Source organism: Haliotis cracherodii, unplaced genomic scaffold (assembly GCF_022045235.1).
Source record: "Haliotis cracherodii isolate W230 unplaced genomic scaffold, xgHalCrac1.p SCAF_6, whole genome shotgun sequence".
NCBI lineage: Eukaryota > Metazoa > Mollusca > Gastropoda > Lepetellida > Haliotidae > Haliotis > Haliotis cracherodii.
In genome coordinates this window covers 16,346,227-16,368,953 of record NW_027266319.1, presented here as the reverse complement: position 1 = coordinate 16,368,953, position 22,727 = coordinate 16,346,227, and the positions used below count along the sequence as shown (strand labels likewise).

Here is a 22,727-nt window from a genome sequence, read left to right as displayed (position 1 = left end):
AAAGCCTGAAGTGATGCAGGTCTCAGACATTTACGACTTCGGGAAAAGCCACGAGCACGGGTATGGTGCTGACAAACCTAGAAACATAATCAGGGCGAAAAGGATTCGAATCCACAATTATAGGTTTCCGGCGTGCCCAAGGGGCGCAACTCTGCACAGCGAATCGCTGCGCCTTAGACGACTGGGCCACCCGTGCCCCCTGGAAAGGTAATAATCACAAGACACATCACAAGACTATAATGTACTACAAGAATGTACCTACAATACGCGCATGCGCATGTGCGTACGTGTGTGTGAGCGAATGCGTATGTTGAAGTAAACTATACGCTATCTTTATTTTAACTGTTTATGTGTTGTTTAAATATGTCATTTGTAGTGGGGGCACGGGTGACCCAGTGGTCTAAACTGCCGCGATTCGCTGTGCAGAGTTGCGTCCCTTGGTCACGCCAGGAACCTATAATTGTTACTGATTAAGGTGAGCCAAAACAACGTTAAAATAAATACGTCGATGTCTCAATAGATAAACTTTCCGTGCAAACCCGGCATTTCGTATTTTCTTTTCATCAAAAAAACGAAACATATTTCCGCACTAACACATTTATGCTTGTTTCGTTTGATGACGTTTATTTTGTTAAAAACTTTACCGGTTTCAAAACTCGTTTTGAAAAGGACGCAAAACTCGTTTTGAAAAGGCCGGAAAATACATTCATGACCCTCCTAATAATGAAACCTGCTTCACGTGTGTGAGTTACCATACAAAGCAGCCTATAGATAGAACCCGGCAGGTTCGGAGCTATTGATCTCACCACAATATAGGGAGGCTCCTGTCTACTTCCTCCTTTCCGTTTCATTCTGCTACGTCCCAGGCGACAGAGCTGATCACGGGCTGTCGGGTGACTGCAACCCCTGGCTTCCTGGTGTCCTAAACATGCTCTGTAAGTACACGTCAACACTTCCATCTACAGATGTTTGGTCGATCATATGCCTGCAATTGCTGATACATATACTGTGTTGCGTCGAGTGCATGAAGGTGTTGTGTAGACACAGGTGTGATTATGTGATTCATGCGGGGTGACGAAGTGAATATGTGGTGATTCGTGTAGGCCTGGATGAGGTATCTACCCATGTTTGGTAGGATGGTATTTCTGTGTTACCTTATCATATCATTATTACCTTATGCCAGTCCCGTAAGGAGTCTTTGCTTGTAGGTATATGTAAACAAATACATTGAAATGGGTTCACAAGGGTCTATACGACGCTTAGAAGGATGTTGCGTGTATAAAAAAAACCGTCAGGTAATTATGTATGGAAAGGTTTGAATGTATCCATACAAAGAGGAATATGCAGAGATTATAGGGATGTGTGCATAGATGGATTCCTGTGTATTCACATAAGGATATGTGCAAAGATGAATTCCTGTGTATTCACACTGGGAAATGTGCATAGATGGATTCCTGTGTATTCACACACGGATATGTGCTTATGTGGATTCCTGTGTATTCACACAGGGTTGTGTGCATAGATGGATTCCTGTGTATTCACACACGGATATGTGCATAAATGGATTCCTGTGTATTCACACAGGGATGTGTGCATAAATGGATTCCTGTGTATTCACACGGGGACATGTGCATAGATGGATTCCTGTGTATTAACACAGGGGTGTGTGCATAAATGGATTCCTGTGTATTCACACGGGGATTTGTGCATAGATGGATTCCCGTGTATTCACACAGGGATGTGTGCATAGATTGATTTCTCTGTATTCAGACATTGATATGTACATAGATGAGTTTCTGTGTTTTCACACAGGGATAATAATCACAGGAATGCATAGATTGTTTTAAGTGAATTCACACAGGGTTAACAATGCATATGTTGGTTTAAGCGAATTTACTCAGGTTTGAAAACGCATAGATCGGTTTAAGTGGATTCACACACAGGTAAATATGCATACACATTATCCACAGATGGGTTTAACGGAATTCACATATGGTACATGTATTTATTCAGGGTCAATATGAAGAGACAGGTTCTCATGTAATCATTCAGGATAAATATGAAGAGATGGGTTCTCATGTATTCATTAAGGGTAAATATGAAGAGATGGGTCCTCATGTATTCATTAAGGGTAAATATGAAGAGATGGTTTCTCATGTATTCATTCAAGGTCAATATGACGAGATGGGTTCTCAAGTATTCATTAAGGGTAAATATGAAGAGATAGGTTCCCGTGTATTCATTAAGCGTAAATATGAAGAGATGGGCACTCATGTAATCATTCAGGGTCAATATGAAGAGATGGGTTCTCATGTATTCATTACGGGTAAATATGAAGAGATGGGTTCTCATGTATTCATTAAGCGTAAATATGAAGAGATGGGTTCTCATGTAATCATTCAGGGTCAATATGAAGAGATGGGCTCTCTTGTAATCATTAAGGATAAATATGAAGAGATGGGTTCTCATGTATTCATTAAGAGTAAAATGAAGAGATGGGTTCTCATGTATTCATTAGGGGTCAATATGAAGATATGGGTTCTCATGTAATTATTCAGGGTACATTTAAAGAGATGGGTTCCCATGTATTCATTCAAGGTCAATATGAAGACATGGGTTCTCATGTAATCATTCAGGGTACATTTAAAGAGATAGGTTTAAATGTATTCATTCAGGGTAAATATGAAGAGATGGGTTCTCATGTATTCATTCAAGGCAAATATGAAGAGATGCGTTCTCATGTATTCATTCAAGGCAAATATGAAGAGATGGGTTCTCATGTATTTATTTAGGGCAAATATGAAGAGATGGGTTCTCATCTAATCCTTCAATATAAATATGAAGAGATGGGTTCTCATGATTCATTTATGGTAAATATGAAGAGATGGGCTCTCATCTAATCATTCAATATCAATATTCTCATGTATTTATCCAGGGTATTAGAAGAGATGGGTTCTCATGTATTCATCAGGGCAAATCTGAAGAGATGGGTTTTTATATATCATCCCGGGTAAATATGAAGAGATGGGTTCTCATGTATTCATTCAGACTGCAAATCCAGGGCAATGTGCTAGTTGACACATAAAAGTAAGACTGCATGTATTTTTATGTTGATGCTTCATTGCTAATCTCTTCATCTCCTAGGGGCACGGTGACCCAGTCGTCTGAACCGCAGTGTGCAGAACTGCATCACTTTTGACGTGCCACAAACCTACAATCGTGGGTTCGTCTAAGGCGTCGCGATTCGCTGTGCAGAGTTGCGTCCCTTGGGCACGCCAGAAACCTATGATTGTGGGTTAGAATCCCGGTTCGCCCCGATTATGTTTCTAGGTTTGTCAGCACCATACCCGTGCTCGTGGGTTTCACCAAAGAGGTAAACGTCAAAGGCATGCGTCTCTTCGGGCTTTCCTCCCAAATTAAGCTGACACGCCCTGATGTAACTGAAATACTGTTCAAAGCGGCGTTCAACCACCCAGACCGTCTCCTTCTCCCCCTACTGAGATACTCCGTGCTGTTTACCATGTGACGTGTATATGTGAGTGATCTCTCTGTCGTCCACAGTCCCGGTCTCCGGTTGCATCTGCTTGTTGGGACTATCTTGTGTCGTCAACGCTTCCGCCTTAGCATTTCCCTCTGGGGCGGAGAAATGCTCGCGTGGGCACGTGACTTGCAAGTGTGGTCAACAAAGGGAGAGAATCAGGATATCAGTCAGAAGGTATGGCTAATTTCATCAGACATTTTAAGACATTGAAGTGATTTTATGTCCTAAATACTTATCCATGGTCAGACGTCAATCTTCTCTGATCGGTAACCATCAGATATCAATACGCCTACAACGGTATCCGGTCGAATCCGGACTAGACAAACTATTGGTTGGTATTTTGTCTACTTCGTAACTACAGAGCTTGCGTACATGACAAACTAGGTTCGGATCTTCGGATCTTCGGATCTCCGGGGGTCAGCCACTTCGCATGGGCAAAGAGTGAGTGAGTGAGTGAGTATGGTTTTACGCCGCTTTTAGCAATATTCCAGCAATATCACTGCGGGGGACACCAGAAATGGGCTTCACACATTGTACCCATGTCGGGAATCGAACCCGTGTCTTCGGCGTGAAGAGCGAACGCTTTAACTACTAGGCTACCCGACCGCCCCCATGGGCAAAGACAATGCATAAGCACTTGGAGATGAATACCACTTTTCACAACTTCTCGGCTTGAAGAAATGTCCTTTCGTAATTACTACAGCTGTAAATATCCTAATATTGCAGAAACGTCTGTAATGATAATATCTAATGCTGTAAAGAGTTACATTGGTATGCTCCTCTAGTCCGTCTGCAAGCATCAGTGAAAACAGGGTCGACATGGCTTCCTACTGTACATCTACGTCGTACACAGCTGTTTATTACTTGCATGATATACGTTCTTCTAGCATCTGTACCCACGCGTGGCATTGAAACAGTAAACAAGTTGGAATTCGTAAGTCAATCCTGTCTTCATTGATGCAGCAGCTACTTTAGGCCACTCACAGATGCTGTCTGTATCTATCGCTCTATGTCAATGATGATGTTGATGATGATCATGATGATGACGATAATGTTGTTGATGATGATCACGATGATGATGTTGATGATAATGCTGCTGATGGTGATAATGTTGTGGTTGATGATGATCATGATGCTGACGATGGCGATGATGGTCATCATGGTGAATATGAAGATTATGATGATGACGATGACGATGACGATGATGATGATGATGATGATGTATTTTCGACTCAGGTGTAGCCTGTTTGATGGATTCAACTCCTACTGTGACTACTGCACGCACCGCCGGAATCTGAAGCGGCACCTGTGTCCTCGGTATCACCATTGCTCCACGTGCACCAGTGAGGGGTGTGGCACCTGCCCCCCAAACAAATATGGCCGTCGATGCACTAAAGGTAGGTGTGGCTGTTCCAAACTGTTACTAGAGAGAGGTGTGGCATTTCCCTGTAACATTATTTAATGAGAGACATGGTTTTCACTGAAAGTGTCTAATACCCCGTTCACATGCACAACAATTACTCACGTGTGTATTTGTGCACATGTGCAACTATACATACGTGTTTACATGTACTATACGTTCACATGGACATTCACTCAGGTGTGTAAATGGAGTGTGTTCATGGTGTAAAGCACAGATATTGATCAGTCGGTTCACGTTAAGGTTGTTTTCCAATCAAAGTCGAATGAGAAGAGAGTCACTTAACTAAAATCTTCGAATGAACCAACATGTGTTTGATTTAATATATACACAACGTTTTGACTCCTTGAAACCCAAAGAAAACATTGTCCCTCTATACCTTGGTGCTAAAGTTTGTATTGCTCTGTACTGAACAGCGTCAACTACAGGATACAGAACTGTTGCCAATTTGTTTGGTGTTTGAAAATGAACAGATCTGTTTTATAGATCATCCCCTGGTGTTGGCATGAACGTTCAAAGGACAACATATATAGGCTGCACATTTGCACTCGTTTAAATGTGCATGTGCACCTGCTCCAGACATGTTGCAAATTTGCTCCGGGTGCAACTATACACACCTGTAGTGGGTTGGGGTGGGCGGTGGTGCTAGGATTTTATTATTGAGATTAAGTATTTTTGTCGGCTACAGCTACACAGCTAGATATATTTTTAAGAGAAATCACATTGCTACAGGCGGGCAATATCTATACACACATATGTAAGGAGGTGCATATGAACGGGGTATACCTTTCTCTAGAGGGAGAGCACTCGTTGTGAAGCTGCTTGGGTGCCCATGTGCCACTGCTTGATGCAGGAGCCGACTGATGTGAATTGGATGGTTACATTGTGTCAGCGTGGCCTGCCTGAATGTGTCAGCGTGACCTGCCTGATTGTGTCAGCGTGACCTGCCTGATTGTGTCAGTGTGACCTGCCTGATTGTGTCAGCGTGACCTGCCTGATTGTGTCAGTGTGACCTGCCTGATTGTGTCAGAGTGACCTGACTGATTGTGTCAGCGTGACCTGCCTGACTGTGTCAGCGTGACCTGCCTGATTATGTCAACGTGACCTGCCTGATTGTGTCAGCGTTCCTTGATTGTGTCAGCGTGACCTGCCTGATTGTGTCAGCGTGACCTGATTGTGTCTGTGTGACCTGCCTGATTGTGTCAGCGTGACCTGCCTGATTGTGTCAGCGTGACCTGCCTGATTGTGTGTCATCGTGCACCGTGGATCGTTGCTCATGCAGTCAACCACTCGTTGCCTGTCTTTATTTACAGGCCGGTATGATATATTCGCTCACTTACTCACCCCTAAACGTGGATCTAAAAAGTTGGTTGGTTGGTTGGTTGGTTTGTTGTTTAACGCCGCACTCAGCAATATTCCAGCTATATGACGGCGGTCTGTAAATAATCGAGTCTGGACCAGACAATTCAGTGATTAATATCATGATCATCGATCCACGCAATTGGGATTGATGACATGCATCAACCAATTCAGCGAGCCTGACCACCCGATCCCGTTAGTCGCCTTTTACGACAAGCATAGTCACCTTTTACGGCAAGCATGGGTTGCTGAAGACCTATTCTACCCCGGAATCTTCACGGATCGGATATAAAAAGTACACCTGTACACTGTTATAGACATATTCGTGAAAATGAAACGTAAAGTTAAAAAAACAAAAACAATAATGACACTGTAAAGGCAATTAGCCCATCATTGATCATTCACACACACATGCAGTGTGTAAGTCACACGTGCAGTGTGTAAGTATAGATGTGATATTCTCCCTGCTGTGTCCCTCCAGACTGCAGTTCGCTGTGCTTCAACGGAGGTACCTGTATCGACCGCCGGTGCCAATGTCCTGATGGTTTCACTGGGGATCGATGTCAAAGAGGTACTGTTCTTTACTTTATTATGTCAAACCGTGTCGCAATGTCATCTGCTGTATAATGGAAGCCTATGCCCTAGTTAATTTAAAGGTGATCTGTCATGTCTAAAGCGTCGTTTTGTCCAAACAATCTCATGATGTGCCTTCATCTACAGTGTGTCGTGTTGTCGACACACTCTCATGACACTATATTTCCTGCAGACAAAGGCCTTGTAGGAAAAAGCACCGTGCAGCCCGTCACACGTATTCCCTTCAAAGATTGTCAGGTCACCCTGAATTCCATGTTCCCTACCTAAATCACTAGCGTGACATCCGTACACCCTTTTGAATATCAGTTGCCTATCCATTTCCCTACAGGTACGGAATGTCGTATCGTCACGAAGCCCGCTCACGGTGATGTTGAGGTGTCGGGGATGACAGCAACGTACACCTGTTCCCATGGTTACAGCCTAGTTGGTCAGCATATCCTGCAGTGTAGACCAAATGGCACATGGTCATCGGAGTCTCCATATTGTGGTAGGTACCATACGTCACACATACGTCATATGACGACTATGTTGTAGGCTACATACGTCACACACGCGATGACGGACTGCGGTAGCTACATAGATCAAACACGTCGTGACGGACTCTTCGGTAGGTACTATACGCCCCACACGTCACAACGGACACTGTGGTAGGCTACATACGTCACACAGGTCATGACGGACAGTGTGGTAGGATACATACGTCAATCAAGGGCATGACGGACTCTGTGGTAGGCTACACATGTCATGACGGACTCTGTGGTAGGCTACATACGTCACACAGGTCATGACGGACAGTGTGGTAGGCTACATACGTCACACAGGTCATGACGGACTCTGTGGTAGGCTACATACGCCCCACACGTCATGACGGACTCTGTGGTAGGCTACACACGTCACGACGGACTCTGTGGTATGTACCATACGTCACACACGTCACGACGGACTCTGTGGTGTGTACCATACGTCACACACGTCACGACGGACTCTGTGGTATGTACCATACGTCACACACGTCACGACGGACTCTGTGGTATGTACCATACGTCACACACGTCACGACGGACTCTGTGGTATGTACCATACGTCACACGTAACGACGGACTCTGTGGTAGGCTACATACAGCAGCTGTAAGCTACCTACATATTTTAACGACCAATGGCCAGTCACCATGTGAATTTATTATTTCATTGCAGAGGCAATCTGCAAGAACCCCAATGCAAGTGACCACATGTACTTTGTCAGGGACAGACTGGACCAGGATGAAGGTGAGAGGTTTTGACGACCCAGAGATATTTTGCAGTACGTCATTAGGGATAACTGTTACCGGTTAAAAAAAACATAGACACAAATATACTCCGAGTCGAATCACCTTACCCAAAGCATTTTGTCACACAGCAGGCGGTGTTCAGTTACTGACCTCAGTACACTGTGTAAATTTTCTTGGCGTGCTTGCGTGTCAGTGTGCCATTTACTGCTTTGATCGAACCCACCAGCACACCACGACTGGGGCGACCCTGGTATTAGAACCTGGGACCAGTGGATGCTGGCATGGTTAGGAGTCGCATCTAAAACGACTATCCAGCACTGAAAGTAAGACATAATTCATGTGCCTTTTGTCTTCAGCTCCCTTCACTGCGCTGGCCAAGGTGAAGGTGAAGTGTGACGACGGCTACAGAGTGGTTGGCGCACGCTCCATCTACTGCAAACTTGACGGCATGTGGTCCTCTGTGCCAAAGTGTGGTATGTATAGTCCATGGTTTCCACAAGAAGATGGGGTAAGCATACATTATACAGCTGAATTAATTTAAACAAATTATTTTAATTTTTCTTCAAGGTGTCATTTTATTAGGTTTGATTCTTCAGATGTTACCGGTCACCCAAAATATGATTTTTCCTCAATACATTATACTTTTCTTAATCGATACCAATGGAAGGGGGCATCATTTTGGTGACCTTTTAAGTCAACACCTCGTCATACCAAAGACCTTGGCTCCATCCCTTACAAGAACTCATTCACACTGTCACTCGCAATGATATGCTGGATGTTGCTGAAATCTCATTCGCTTGCTGTTATGTACTGAACTATTGCAAAAACCTCCCATTCTCCAGCGGTGTCGCTTGCTGCTGTTAAAGTTTTACTCACTCTGCAAATGTTTCGCTCGCCGTCATATGCTGGAGTATTGCTAAAACCTCACCCACTCTCCGGCGTTATCGCCCGCTATGATATACTGGACTATTGCTAAAACCTCACTCAATCTAAGGCGTTATCGGTCGCCATGATATACTGGACTTTTGCTAAAACCTCACTCAATCTCCGGCGTTATCGGTCGCCATGATATACTGGACATTTGCTAAAACCTCACTCAATCTCCGGCGTTATCGGTCGCCATGATATTCTGGACTATCGCTAAAACGTCACTCAATCTCCGGCGTTATCGGTCGCCTTGATATACTGGACTATCGCTAAAACCTCACTCAATCTCCGGCGTTATCGGTCGCCATGATATACTGGACTATCGCTAAAACCTCACTCAATCTCCGGCGTTATCGGTCGCCATGATATACTGGACTTTTGCTAAAACCTCACTCAATCTCCGGCGTTATCGGTCGCCATGATATACTGGACTATTGCTAAAACCTCTCCACAACAATGTACGTTATAGATGTTGGCATGTCGTGTTTCAGAAAAGCGTAAAACCTGCACGCCTCCCAGTATTGTGGCGAATGGGATCCATCAGACGTTCGAGGAGGTTCGTGACGACAGGTACTATGAGGGGACGGAAGTGATATACGAGTGTAACCAGGGCTATGTGTTGGACGGCCAGTACTCTCTGGTCTGCGAAGAAGATGGAGAATGGAATCACGGGACGCCCAGGTAACATGTTCCAAATATCGCAAATAGCATGTGTGACTCAAAAACGTTGATATTTTTCACAACCGGTTATCCTTTCAGTCCGGGGACGGTGGGGTAGCCTAATGGTTAAAGCATTTGCTCTTCCCGAAAAAGGACAGGGTTCGATTCCCCTCCTGAGATGAAGCCCATTCTGGTGTTAACCGCTCTGCTGTTGCTGTAATATTGCTAGAAACGACATAAAAGCTGACTCACTCACTAAGCCAGTTCTTCATACAAACATGGTACCCGTGAAGATCCGGATTAGGATAGGTCTTCAGCAAACCATAATTGCCGTAAAAGGCGACTATGCTTGTCTTAAGAGGCGACTAACGGGATCGGGTGTTCAGGCTCCCAACCTTAGTTGATGCATGTCATAGTATCCCAATTGCGTGGATCGATGCTCATGATGTCAGTCACTCGATCGAAAAGTGGCGTGAAACAGCACTCTCTCACTCACTCTCCATGGGCCATTGCGTCTCCTTCTACGCGCCGTCTTTTTGCTATTGAACACAGTTCCACAGCGGGATTGATACAAGCGTTTGTATGTCGTCATGGAATAAACCTGAATGAATTCTCCAATATTTACATCGCTCCATAATAACCATGTGTCGCTCCTCAGGTGTAAGGAGGTGGAACAAGAACCCAAAGTCACGTGTCCTACGCTGACCGTGCTGGTTCACGGATCCCTGACCCAGGGCCCTGAGTCCCCCACGAACAAGAACGTACCCGGCATCAGGTGAGCTATGAACCAGAGGCCCGCGTTACTCACAAGTACGTGTGTATATCACGGGAATTGTGAGTATGATGCCCGTTTTCCCTTCAAAGTACTGTAAACTACGGTTGTAACGATCTCAGAGGGACCTCAAATTTTAGTTCGTTATAACCGTAGTTCGTTATAAGGATTTCGACTAAATTGCCTCTGTAGTCGTCGCATTTAAAGACAGAATTTGTATGTGTTTATTATCAGGTGAGCTATAAACTAGAAGCCCGCGTTCTCCACAAGAAGTACAAGTGTCGTCTCCGAGTTTGGTTATATATTCATAACAGTTACTACACTTAGCCGAGTTTTTTCTTTCTCTATTTTTCTAGTTTGACATGTTTATTCAGGTACTTTGCCACGATTTGTACTTTCACCCTGACGTGGTTGGAGGCATTAGGGTAGGTTTCTGTTGCAAAGTGTAGCAAACAAACGGTTAACGTTATACGTTGTAAATGTATGTTCAAATGTTGTTGTTTTTTGTAATCATCAAAATAGAATTTACAGCGGGTGTATGAGGAGAATATTATGAGATTCCTTAACCTTGTCCATTGCCACTTCCAATCCATGTAGCTGACGCCAACCAGAAGGTGTCTGACGCATTGGTCAACAGCGATTGGTATCGCATTCTCTACTTATATTCGAGCGTTAATGGCCAATCAGATGTATGTGCATCTGTCTTCTATATGCTCTGCCACCTATCTCCCACAGGGTCGTTTACGAGTGTGACGTGGGGTTCGTTCTTCACCCAAACATACCTGAGCGTTACTGCCACATCGACGGGGCCTGGTATCCGCCGGTCCAGCCTAAATGCGTCCCAGGTAAATCAAGCAAAAAATAGCATCTTGAATTAAGCATAAAAGTTTCATTAAACAATGAGCCTCAACGTCAGATCCCAGCCTCCCCACTGGGAACGTATGGTGGTATGTCTCCAGGAACGTGTGATGGTATGTCCCCAGGAACGTATGATGGTATGTCCCCAGGAACGTATGATGGTATGTCCCCAGGAACGTATGATGGTATGTCTCCAGGAACGTATGATGGTATGTCTCCAGGAACGTATGATGGTATTTCTCCAGGAACGTATGATGGAATGTCTCCAGGAACGTATGATGGTATGTCTCCAGGAACGTATGATGGTATGTCTCCAGGAACATATGATGGTATGTCCCCAGGGACGTATGGTGGTATGTCCCAAAGAACGTATGATAGTATGTCCCCAGGAACGTATGATAGTATGTCCCCAGGAACGTATGGTGGTATGTCCCAAAGAACGTATGATAGTATGTCCCCAGGAACGTATGATGGTATGTCCCCAAGAACGTATGATAGTATGTCCCGAGGAACGTATGATAGTATGTCCCCAGGAACGTATGATAGTATGTCCCCAGGAACGTATGATGGTATGTCCCAAAGAACGTATGATAGTATGTCCCCAGGAACGTATGATGGTATGTCCCCAAGAACGTATGATGGTATGTCCCGAGGAACGTATGATAGTATGTCCCCAGGAACGTATGATAGTATGTCCCCAGGAACGTATGATGGTATGTCCCAAAGAACGTATGATAGTATGTCCCCAGGAACGTATGATAGTATGTCCCCAGGAACGTATGATGGTATGTCCCCAGGAACGTATGATGGTATGTCCCCAGGAACGTATGGTGGTATGTCCCCAGGAACGTATGATGGTATGTCTCCAGGAACGTATGATAGTATGTCCCTAGGAACGTATGATGGTATGTCCCCACGAACGTGTGATGGTCGTAAGAGGCGACACTATGGATCGGGTGGTCAGGCTCGGTGACTTGGTTGAAAGTGTGTCCGCCGACCCCGACGGCGTGGATCTTTTATCAGGCCCACATCATATAGCTGTAATATCGTTGAATGCTGCGTTCAACAAGAAACACAGTAGTATGAGAATGTGTACATTTGTGTTACCTTTATTCAGTGGTAACCTGTCCGGACCCAGGGACACCAAAGAAAGGGATACGCTGTTTTGGAAACGGATGGTAAGTCCTCATTATTATGTCAATATGATCGCCTTTCATAGAGAGTCAGGGTTATTAAGTGCATAGGGTATGTTCACATTTAAACAGCACTGGAAATGGTGCAGCCAGTTTACACTAGTCCCCATTTCAGATAATATTAAATTTATTCGTAGGTGTTTATGCACCGATTTGCTTATTTACTTTTTTTTCAAATAAGTAATTATTATATTGGCATTGTGGCTTAAAAGAGTGAGTGAGGCGGGTTTTAGCCTAGCAAGACCAAGGCGGGGAGACCTATATTGGGAACTGAACCAACCTTGGTCTTTTGTGTGGCTTACGCTTTAACCAATAGACTGCCTCACCACCCAATCCATTTAGATCCGGATTAGGATTGATCTTTAGCAACCCATGCTTTTCGTAAGAGGGGACTAACGTTATCGGGTGTCAAGCTCGCTGACTTGGTTGATGCATGTCATCGTATCCCAATTGCGTACATCGAAGCTCATGATGTCACGAAAAAACGAGAGGCAAAATCGACCCCCTCCCCAAACGAAAAACAAAAGCAAGTAAATGGTAAATATCTCACAAAATATGACACAACTAATTGGTGAACTCTGTTCAAATACACTGTACTGAGTTAAACAGTTTAAACGTATATTAATGAGTGGGTTTGTTGGTTGGTTGGTTGTTTTACGCCGCACTCAGCACAATTCCAGCTATATGACGCCGGTCTGTAAATGATCGAGTCTGGACCAGACTTTACGTGCCCTTTTAACATATGCATTAAACAGTATTTATATAAAAAATCGGAAGTTAACTATAAGGGTCCCTGTGCACCATACAAAATCACATTAAAATAAAATTGCCATGGAACTTTCAATTGCACGCCCATCCCGTTCACTGTAAGCAGGGCGGTGGGGTAGACTAGTGGGTAAAGCGTTCGCTTGTCACGACGAGACCCGGGTTCGGTTCCCCATACGAGTACAATGTGTGAAGCCCATTTCTGGTGTCCCCGGCCGTGATATTGCTGGAATATTGCTAAAAGTCGCGTAAAACCATCCTCACTCATTGCATGCATAAACTCCCATGAGTCAACGGTTAGAATGTCGTCCCACATTCACAGTAGACATGGGACCGAGTCAATTCAAACACAAATCGTAAATCGTTAAAGTGTTTTAACTGTGACGGTCAAACCTCATAAACGTTATGCCACGTCTCTCTGAAAATGAGAGGTTGCGTGCAACTGGAATGCTTGCAACCGGAATTGCACAAAACGGCATTTTAGTATTTATCGTAACCCCATACAGTAGCTCTGGGGTGACTGGCATCACCAGGGACCGACCACGCCCTAGACGTTCACGAGTAACGTCGGCAAGATCATATCCGCCTGGTCCACCAGCAAATCGGGTAAAGACTGCAACATTGACAGCCTGCAGCATCCTTGGCTTACGTCCGATAACTGCAAGGATTGTGTGGATTCGTTTCGAGCGCATAACGTCCGACCACGATGTCCAGCTGCACGTCCAATTTTGCTGCCACGTCATTGAACTGCGCGCCTGGCATGGTCAAGACAACGTGTGAGGTTGAGGTTACAGGACTGGAGATTAGTCCTCTTCAGGGATGAGCCCAGGTTTCATCTTGACAGCACTGATGACCGTCAGCCTGTATATCACAGTCGGGTGGGATGTTACGCCGACGCGTGTGTTGTTCAACGTTCTGCTTTCGGTGGTGGGAGCGTAATAGTGTAGGGGGTCATCACTGGACATCATAGAACCCATAAAGTGGTCATCGATGGCAGGTGTCCGGTACCGTGAGGAAGTTATCTGCCCTGACCTACACCGCGAAACGTCGTATACGCAGACTTTCAAATCAACTGGTGACGTTGGTCCAGCAACGACTGGCCTTGGTCCAGATCTGGAATGACATCCCACAAGCCCTCAACCATCTTGTGTCGTCAATGAAGCGCCGTTGTCAAGCTTGTGTCGCTGCGAATGTTGGACATAAGACCAATCCGATATTGACTCTCGTACCCGATTTTGACTTGTGAAACTGCCAATTGAACCCACGCAACCCACGAGATGACGTTTACAGAGAACATGTGTTGACACTGTCATGATGAATTCACGTTTCATGGACAATATATTGTTCTGTTGCAAAATCGTTCCCATGTTTGCGTATATGTTTTTTATTTCCCATGACAGTCAGTGATACACAGGAACGTTTTCCCGCTTGTATATATACTTTCAATACATGGTTAATTCACCAAAATGCTTTAATTCATGACTGAATCAATAAAATGAAACTTGTTATCTTTACCGATGACATCAGTGGGAGACAGCTAACCAACGTGCCGGATGTTAAATAGACAAAGGAGACTTTGGTAAATCAGTCAATATGTGCTAACACTGGTGAACCAAAGTTCACCTGGGTTATACGTTGGTCAACGCGACTTCTCCAATGTCGTTCAGTGTTTCAAATTCGAACGGGAGCACTTAAAAACTATGTTAAGTTGTTTTATTCTTCAGTATCCCGGGGTCTCGCAACTCCACGTGCCCGTCATCATCTCACGTGACAGTTGGGAACGAGACTGTGTTCCTCCCTGAGGGCAACTACGGGGAGGGCGCGCGCGTCTACTACAAGTGTAATCAAGCTTACAACATGATTGGGCCAAAGTTTAGACGTTGTCAGGAGGACGGTACATGGACGGCGAGTCTTCCGCACTGTATTCCGGGTAAGAGGTTCCGCTGTAAAAAATAATTATTATCTGGAAATGGCACCTCCAGACATTTTGTTTCTAGCATGATCCCTTATGTCACCGAGGTAGGTAAACAGAAAGATAGTTTATTACCCACCGCTATATTGGCAGATATTTGCTTAGCTGTAATAATGACTCACACTATATACCAGGGTAAATGAAAATTCGCCAGAGCCGCCTTTGGGGATTTCCTGGTAGGAGTGACCGACTATTTCATGATTTTCTTTATCAATTTTTGTGATTTTCCCACAATATGAAGTATTTTATCATATTTTTTAGGAAATTTCGGGGACAACTAACTGTCTTCGAGATAAAATTCCAGACCCCCCCCCCCCCCCCCCCCCCACACACACACACACACGTTCCATACACAACACACACACGTTCCATACACAACACACACACACACACACACACACACACACACACACACACACACACACACACACACACACACACACACACACACACACACGTTCCATACACCACACACACACACACACACACAATGAATGAATAATAAGGTAATAAGCATAATCATCAATTCTCTGTCAGAGTGCGGCAAACCAACACAAGGCAGCACTGCCCTCATCTCAGGCGGCACCGAGTCCAAGAGTGAAGACTGGCCGTGGCACGTTGTGGTTATGAAGAAGACCCCCTGGAAGGAGTGGCGTCACGTCTGTGGTGGATGCCTCCTCGGAGACGCGTGGGTCATCACTGCCGCTCACTGCGTCACAGAAGACCAGACAACAAACCCGCTTGACATCTCGGACATTGTGGTGAAGTTTGGAGTGACGCACATCAACGACTCCAATGGAGATCAGCTCATTCAAAGCAAAGGGGTAAGAGTAAGAGAGTGAGTGAGTGAGTTTGTTTTTCCACCACTTTTGATAATATTCCAGTTATATCACCGCGATGAAGCCCGACATGTTGCAGGTCTCAGACATTTACCACCTAGGTGAAACCCACGAGCATGGGTATGGTGCTAACAAACCTAAAACGTAATCAGGGCGAATCTGGGATTCGAACACGGATTCCCATGAAGAATTACAGAATCTGGTACTCAAGATGGAAAACAACACGACCATATCACCTGGGATTCGAGGAACAGTTTAAGCGTTGGTCTCAGATTTGTGCTCACCTTTCTCCTGTCTGTGGTCGACAAACTAGTAAAATGATGGATGGCTCTCGTAATGATGGTTGGATCGCGTGGATCGATGCTCATGATATCAATCACTGGATTGTCTAGTCCAGACTCGATTATTGACACACCGCCGTCATAAAAGTGGAATATTGCTGAGTGTGGCGTTAAACAACAAACAAACTACAACCATACGTCTTTGTTAGGGCAATAGATATGGCAACAACTCAGTGAATCACTGTCCAATTTCACTTTCTTAGTCAATCAGCGGCGGTGGGGTAGCCTAGTGGTGAAAGTGTTGGCTCGCCCCACAAAAGACCCGGGTTCGATTCCCCACACGGGTGCAATGTGCCTCACGGTTTTGATATGGCTTGAATCAGGTTAGGAGTGGTGCAGCTAACTACTACTCGATCAAAGTCATTCTTGATGGGATTCCGGCTCAGAATTCGCAGTCAATTGTCCTCCATTATTCAATGTAGTTCTGATGGTTTAGCTGCCTTATACACAAAAACTATGTTTCCTCTTCAGATTACCAAAATCTACGTGAATGACAACTACAGTTCCAGGACATACGACTCCGACATTGCACTTTTGAAACTGAAGAAATCCGTGACCGTGAACGCCAGGGTTCAGCCTGCCTGTCTTTCCAAACAGCAGACTTCTCGCGGCAACCAGACCAATCGCTCTGATCAGATTCTGCCGCGCTCTGTAGTGACGGGGTTCGGCAAGGTGGCCAATACCGAATACTCCCAGACGCTGCGCTCAGCTGAACTCAACGTTGAGCCGAACAACAGACAGTGTGAGAAGGTCCTGAGTAAAGACGGAGGTAACACTGAAAACTGAACAGTTTCACAAATATGGTTATCCTACTCTGCACTGCTTCGCATGCATAACATCAATACTGAGGGACTGGTCATTTATCATAGTGTTGGGTGGGTCCCAAACGTAATACACACATGATTTAATGGACAGTTTATAATAAAACTTAGTACTTCTGCATTTTGTCTTTCCAGGGAGGGATTGTACAAGATTGTACAAGGACCTGGTGTGGGTCATCTGAATATGACAAGCATTGGGGGCGGGTCATTATTTTCTGTACATTAGTGCCTCAGAAAGCTCTGACCCACCACCCCTGTAATAAATGACCGGTCCCTAAATGTTACATAGCATTACCGAGTCTGATCCCAGTTGGTTTTGCCTGGAGAGACCCGTGAAAATCTAGGTTAGAATAGGTCTTCAGCAACCCATGCTTGCCGTAAAAGGCGACTAGGCTTGTCGTAAGAGGCGACTAACGGGGTCGGGCGGTCTGGCTCGCAGTCTTGGTTGATGCATGTCATCGTATCCCAATTGCGTGGATCTATGCTCATGATGTCAATAACTGGATTGTCTGGTGCAGACTCGATTATAACAGATCGCCGTCTGGCGTCATATAGCTGGAATATTGCATAATGCGGAGTAAAACAGCAAACAATGAAACCGTGAATGTTACAAATAGTTGCGTTGAAGTCTCAATGCTTATAGTTCTAAAATCAGTCCAATGAACATTATATATTCTGAGGACGACGTTTTATTTGACAAACTGTTTATTCTACAGCATCAAAATATACATAACAACATAATTACCCATGGGGTTTGTTATGAAGAGAATACCCAACGAGCTACCAGGAATTACAGACCTACATGTATGTCCTGTAAATTCCGAGCCTTGAACCTTGACCATTATTTCATGGACAGATAATCCTTCATTCCGAGTTGCGTATAGGATATTTCAATATTTTATCCATACTATTAAGACTTTTTTCTGAAAACATGTAGAAACATAACAAAATCCACTTAATTTAATGTTGGAGTGAGTATGGTTTTACGCCGCTTTTAGCAATATTCCAGCAATATCACGACGGGGGACACCAGAAATGGGCTTCACACATTGTACCCATGTCAGGAATCGAACCCGGGTCTTCGGCGTGACGAGCGAACGCTTTTACCACTAGGCTACCCGACCGCCCTATTGTTGGAACGGCGTCAAGTAAAACCTTCTCTGACGTCACGGACAATGTAAACAATGAAACTCAAGTAGGTGAACAAACCACTCGGCATGATCACAAATTACAATGCTCAGTGCTCAGTGAGTATTGATGGAGGTTGATGGGGGTTGGGGTTGTGTTGTGTCGTGTGTGTTGTGTGTGTGTGTGTGTGTGTGTGTGTGTGTGTGTGTGTGTGTGTGTGTGCGTGTGCGTGCGTGCAATGCCAGAACTCCTTCCAAAAAGCATCACACGATACAAAATATATTTACGCCTCTATAAGGACTTCAGCTTAAAGTTATAGAGAAAATCCCAAAGATGCTTACCGCTTTAGTGAAACTGACGAGCGGGGCATGGTGCTGACAAAGCAAGGATAATTATTTTGTGAATAGACTTGATTAATGTGTGTGTGTGTGTGTGTGTGTGTGTGTGTGTGTGTGTGTGTGTGTGTGTCTTGGTATGAGTAGTAAGTAGTAAACTGGATGACGTCACTCATGACCGTTTCGTTATGCATCACTTCGGGCTTTCCTCCCACATTAAGCTGACACGCCGTGATATGACTGGAATAGTTTTAAAAGCGGCGTTAAACCCAACTCACTCACTCACTGTAACAAATGACTGAACGAAGAAGATATATAGTAAATTTACCCAAAAAATATTTCGGGTTGTTTTTAACGATCTGCACAAGTGAGTGCAAGATCTTGCTTTTTGTGCAACGCAGTAGCCACGCCACTGCATGAGAAATATGTGACCTACCTGGAGAAATGGAACGTTATGAGTGCAAGGCAACAATTGTGCTGTGACGTCAAAAAGAGGGACGTTTGACGTCAACTTTCTTCCGTCAAAATTGTCCATGTGTGCGGACTGTACGAAAATATTTTTTTCTCTCGTTAGTTCGTAATGTAATCAAAACATTATTTCAAAACATTTCAGCATACATGTCTACGTTCAATTATTCAGACATTAAAAATTGCAATTATTACATAAACAGTTATAAGTCTGAAAATGGGACTTTGCAGAAAATGAGTCCAAATGTTGGATGTCATGTATCTCTGTAGTAAATATAAATTGAAGCTTGCGAATTGTATATTTGTGTTCCCAACATACAATAGTCTTAACATACAATGAGAAATGAAAATGTGACTTTTCACTCATAAGGTCCATTTTCACTTTGTGGGTCACATATGATGAAGCCACCATGGCCCACACATCCTTTGTCTTTGCAGTAAACAACAGGGTCACAAGGAACATGTTCTGTGCGGATAATGTGGCTGAGAACAAACACCCGTGTGCCGGGGACTCCGGGGGGCCGCTCGTCAGACAGAGCAGTCATGGACGTAAGTCAAAGATACACATGACTGAGACCCGCGACCGTAAAGATCCGGACCGTAATAGGTCTTCAGCAACCCCTGCTTGCCCTAACAGGCGACTATGCTTGTCGTAAGAGGCGACTATGCTTGCCGTAAGAGGCGACTATGCTTGTCGTAAGAGGCGACTATGCTTGTCGTAAGAGGCGACTATGCTTGTCGTAAGAGGCGACTATGCTTGTCGTAAGAGGCGACTATGCTTGTCGTAAGAGGCGACTATGCTTGCCGTAAGAGGCGACTATGCTTGTCGTAAGAAGCGACTATCCTTGTCGTAAGAGGCGACTATGCTTGCCGTAAGAGGCGACTATGCTTGTGTAAGAGGCGACTATGCTTGCCGTAAGAGGCGACTATGCTTGTCGTAAGAGGCGACTATGCTTGCCGTATGAGGCGACTATGCTTGCCGTAAGAGGCGACTATGCTTGCCGTAAGAGGCGACTATGCTTGTCGTAAGAGGCGAATATGCTTGTCGTAAGAGGCGACTATGCTTGTCGTAAGTGGCGACTATGCTTGCCGTAAGAGGCGACTATGCTTGTCGTAAGAGGCGACTATGCTTGCCGTAAGAGGCGACTATGCTTGTCGCAAGAGGCGACTAACAGGATCGGGAGGTAGGGCTCGCTGACGTAGTTGATACATGTCATGGTATACCAGTTGCGCATCATCGATACTCATGATGTCAATCACTGGATTGTCTGGTCCAGATTATTTACAGATCGTCGTCATATAGCTGGTATATTGCTGAGTGCGGCGTTCATGGACAAATTGTTCTTAAACACTTTCTGACACTGCTTCTGTTTCTGAGGGGGTTCACGGGTGGCCCAGTCTTCAAAGGCGCTGCAATTCGCTGTTCACAGTTGCGTCCCTTGGGTTCGCCAGAAACCTATGATCGTGTTTTCGAATCCCGTTTCGCCCCGGTTATGTTTCTAGGTTTGACAGCATCATACCCGTGCTCGTGGGTTTCACCAAACTGGTAAACGTTTGAGACCTGCATCACTTCGGGCTTCCCTCTCACACCAAGCTGACACTCCGTGATACAGCTTGAATACTGTTCAAACCCAACTCACTCACTCATGTTTCAGAGCGACGCTGGTATCTGGAAGGTATAGTCAGCTGGGCGTCTGAACGTCCATGTCAGGGGCGGTCCAGTTACAGCGTCTTCACCAAAGTGGATATGTTTCTTGACTGGATCGAGGAAACGACATCGCCTGACCTGTCCTACTACTGAACCGTATCCATCCTGGGGGTTCCAGGGCATACTCGCCTACATTCCCCGGGAACAGCTTTGATGTTATGAGTATTATTTATACCTAAAAATGCTATGCCCTGTCCACTACCATCCTCGGGGTTCCAGGGCATACTCGCCTACATTCCCCGGGAACAGCTTTGATGTTATGAGTATTATTTATACCTAAAAATGCTATGCCCTGTCCACTACCATCCTCGGGGTTCCAGGGCATACTCGCCTACATTCCACGGGAACAGCTTCGATGTTATGAGTATCATTTAAACCTAAATATGCACGTGTAAATCATGTAGGACGAACCTGCATTTGACACAATTGTATACCGGATTTTACCTAAAATACGTGTATAGCTATTATTCAATGGGTCTGTGTGTCATACTAATTTTGGGAGACGAGTATGTAGTGTGAGTAGAATACACACGCGTATGCAATAATGTCTTTATTAACCACACTTGGTAATTAGCCCTTCCAGTGAACCTGTAGTGTCCATGATATGGAAAATATTTTGATGTTTCACTTACCTTTATCGTTACCTTTTGCAAATTAACACAATTTTTCATACAAATATGTTATAAATCATGTATAAAAACAACCAAAACATTGAAAATGTACTTTCAAGTAGCTATTGAGTCGCTGAAATGTGAAGCGAAAAAGTCAAAAACTAAAATGGAAATGTCAAAAACCAAAACGAAAATGTCAAAAACACAAAACGAAAATGTCAAAAACTAAAATGAATACAAAGAAAACTATTTTCACCGCGGTGGAAATATTATCACCGGGTGGAAATATTATCGCCGCGGTGGAAATAGTTTTCTGTATTTTCATTTTAGTTTTTGACATTTTCGTTTCGTTTTTCAGCGATTCAATATCTTCTTTACACATGATTTATCACATATTTGTAAGACAAATCGTGTTAATTTGCAAAAGGTTACGATAAATGTAAGTGAAATATCAAAATATGGAAAAACAGACTCCATGTCCCTTATGGGCCACCGTAGTTTTGTAATTTAATTAATAAAACGCATGTATGAAATCTCGTTAGTGCTGTATTGATTTACGGACTATTTTCCACCGAAACGCTGTAATATCATGTCAGTTCCATGAAAGTAGAACTACAATTAATAATATTATAATATTAAAACAATAACAGGCCCTTGTGAACAAAAACAAAGTATTACTTGTGGTCATGTGGTGAATATTTAGATATGTTCCTGTCTTGTTTCATCCATCTCTGAACCATGGGGGGCGGTCGGGTAGCCTAGTGGTTAAAGCGTTCGCTCGTCACGCCGAAGATCCGGGTTCGATTCCCGACATGGGTACAATGTGTGAAGCCCATTTCTGTTGTCCTCCGCCGTGATATTGCTGGAATATTGCTAAAAGCGGCGTAAAACCATACTCACTCACTCACTGAACCATGGGTGGAGGATAGTGACATATCATTTGTCCTGCCCCTTTGATCGGGGACCCCACATTTCGGACAAGAGTTGTCGGGAACGCTTACATGTATACAAAGGACATTATTCTGTACACTGCTCCGTGGAATAAACGTGGTATCGCTAGTTTTCGGATTAACGGGGTTTTACTGTATAAATTTTAAATACACTTTGGGGACGACAATAGTTGGTATCGAAATATTATATATATAAA

The 22,727-nt window shown here is 44.4% G+C and overlaps 1 protein-coding gene across 2 annotated transcripts; it reads left to right on the top strand.

Moving 5' to 3' along the window:
• Window positions 1-866: 866 nt before the first annotated feature.
• LOC139445407 (clotting factor C-like) lies at window positions 867-22,113 on the top strand. Of its 2 annotated transcripts, none has more exons than XM_071226548.1 (16): window positions 867-935; window positions 3,562-3,715; window positions 4,778-4,938; window positions 6,802-6,891; window positions 7,243-7,401; window positions 8,109-8,180; window positions 8,539-8,655; window positions 9,601-9,790; window positions 10,428-10,544; window positions 11,277-11,386; window positions 12,517-12,577; window positions 15,082-15,287; window positions 15,867-16,153; window positions 16,981-17,278; window positions 19,700-19,810; window positions 20,917-22,113. In XM_071226548.1, the coding sequence occupies exons 1-16, from the start codon at window positions 929-931 to the stop codon at window positions 21,060-21,062; spliced, it is 2,286 nt and encodes a 761-aa protein (XP_071082649.1). In that variant the 5' UTR covers window positions 867-928; the 3' UTR covers window positions 21,063-22,113. The 2 variants fall into 2 exon arrangements, with proteins under 2 accessions (XP_071082649.1, XP_071082648.1); XM_071226547.1 differs by lacking the exon at window positions 867-935 and adding an exon at window positions 995-1,131.
• The last annotated feature ends 614 nt before the right edge of the window (window positions 22,114-22,727 follow it).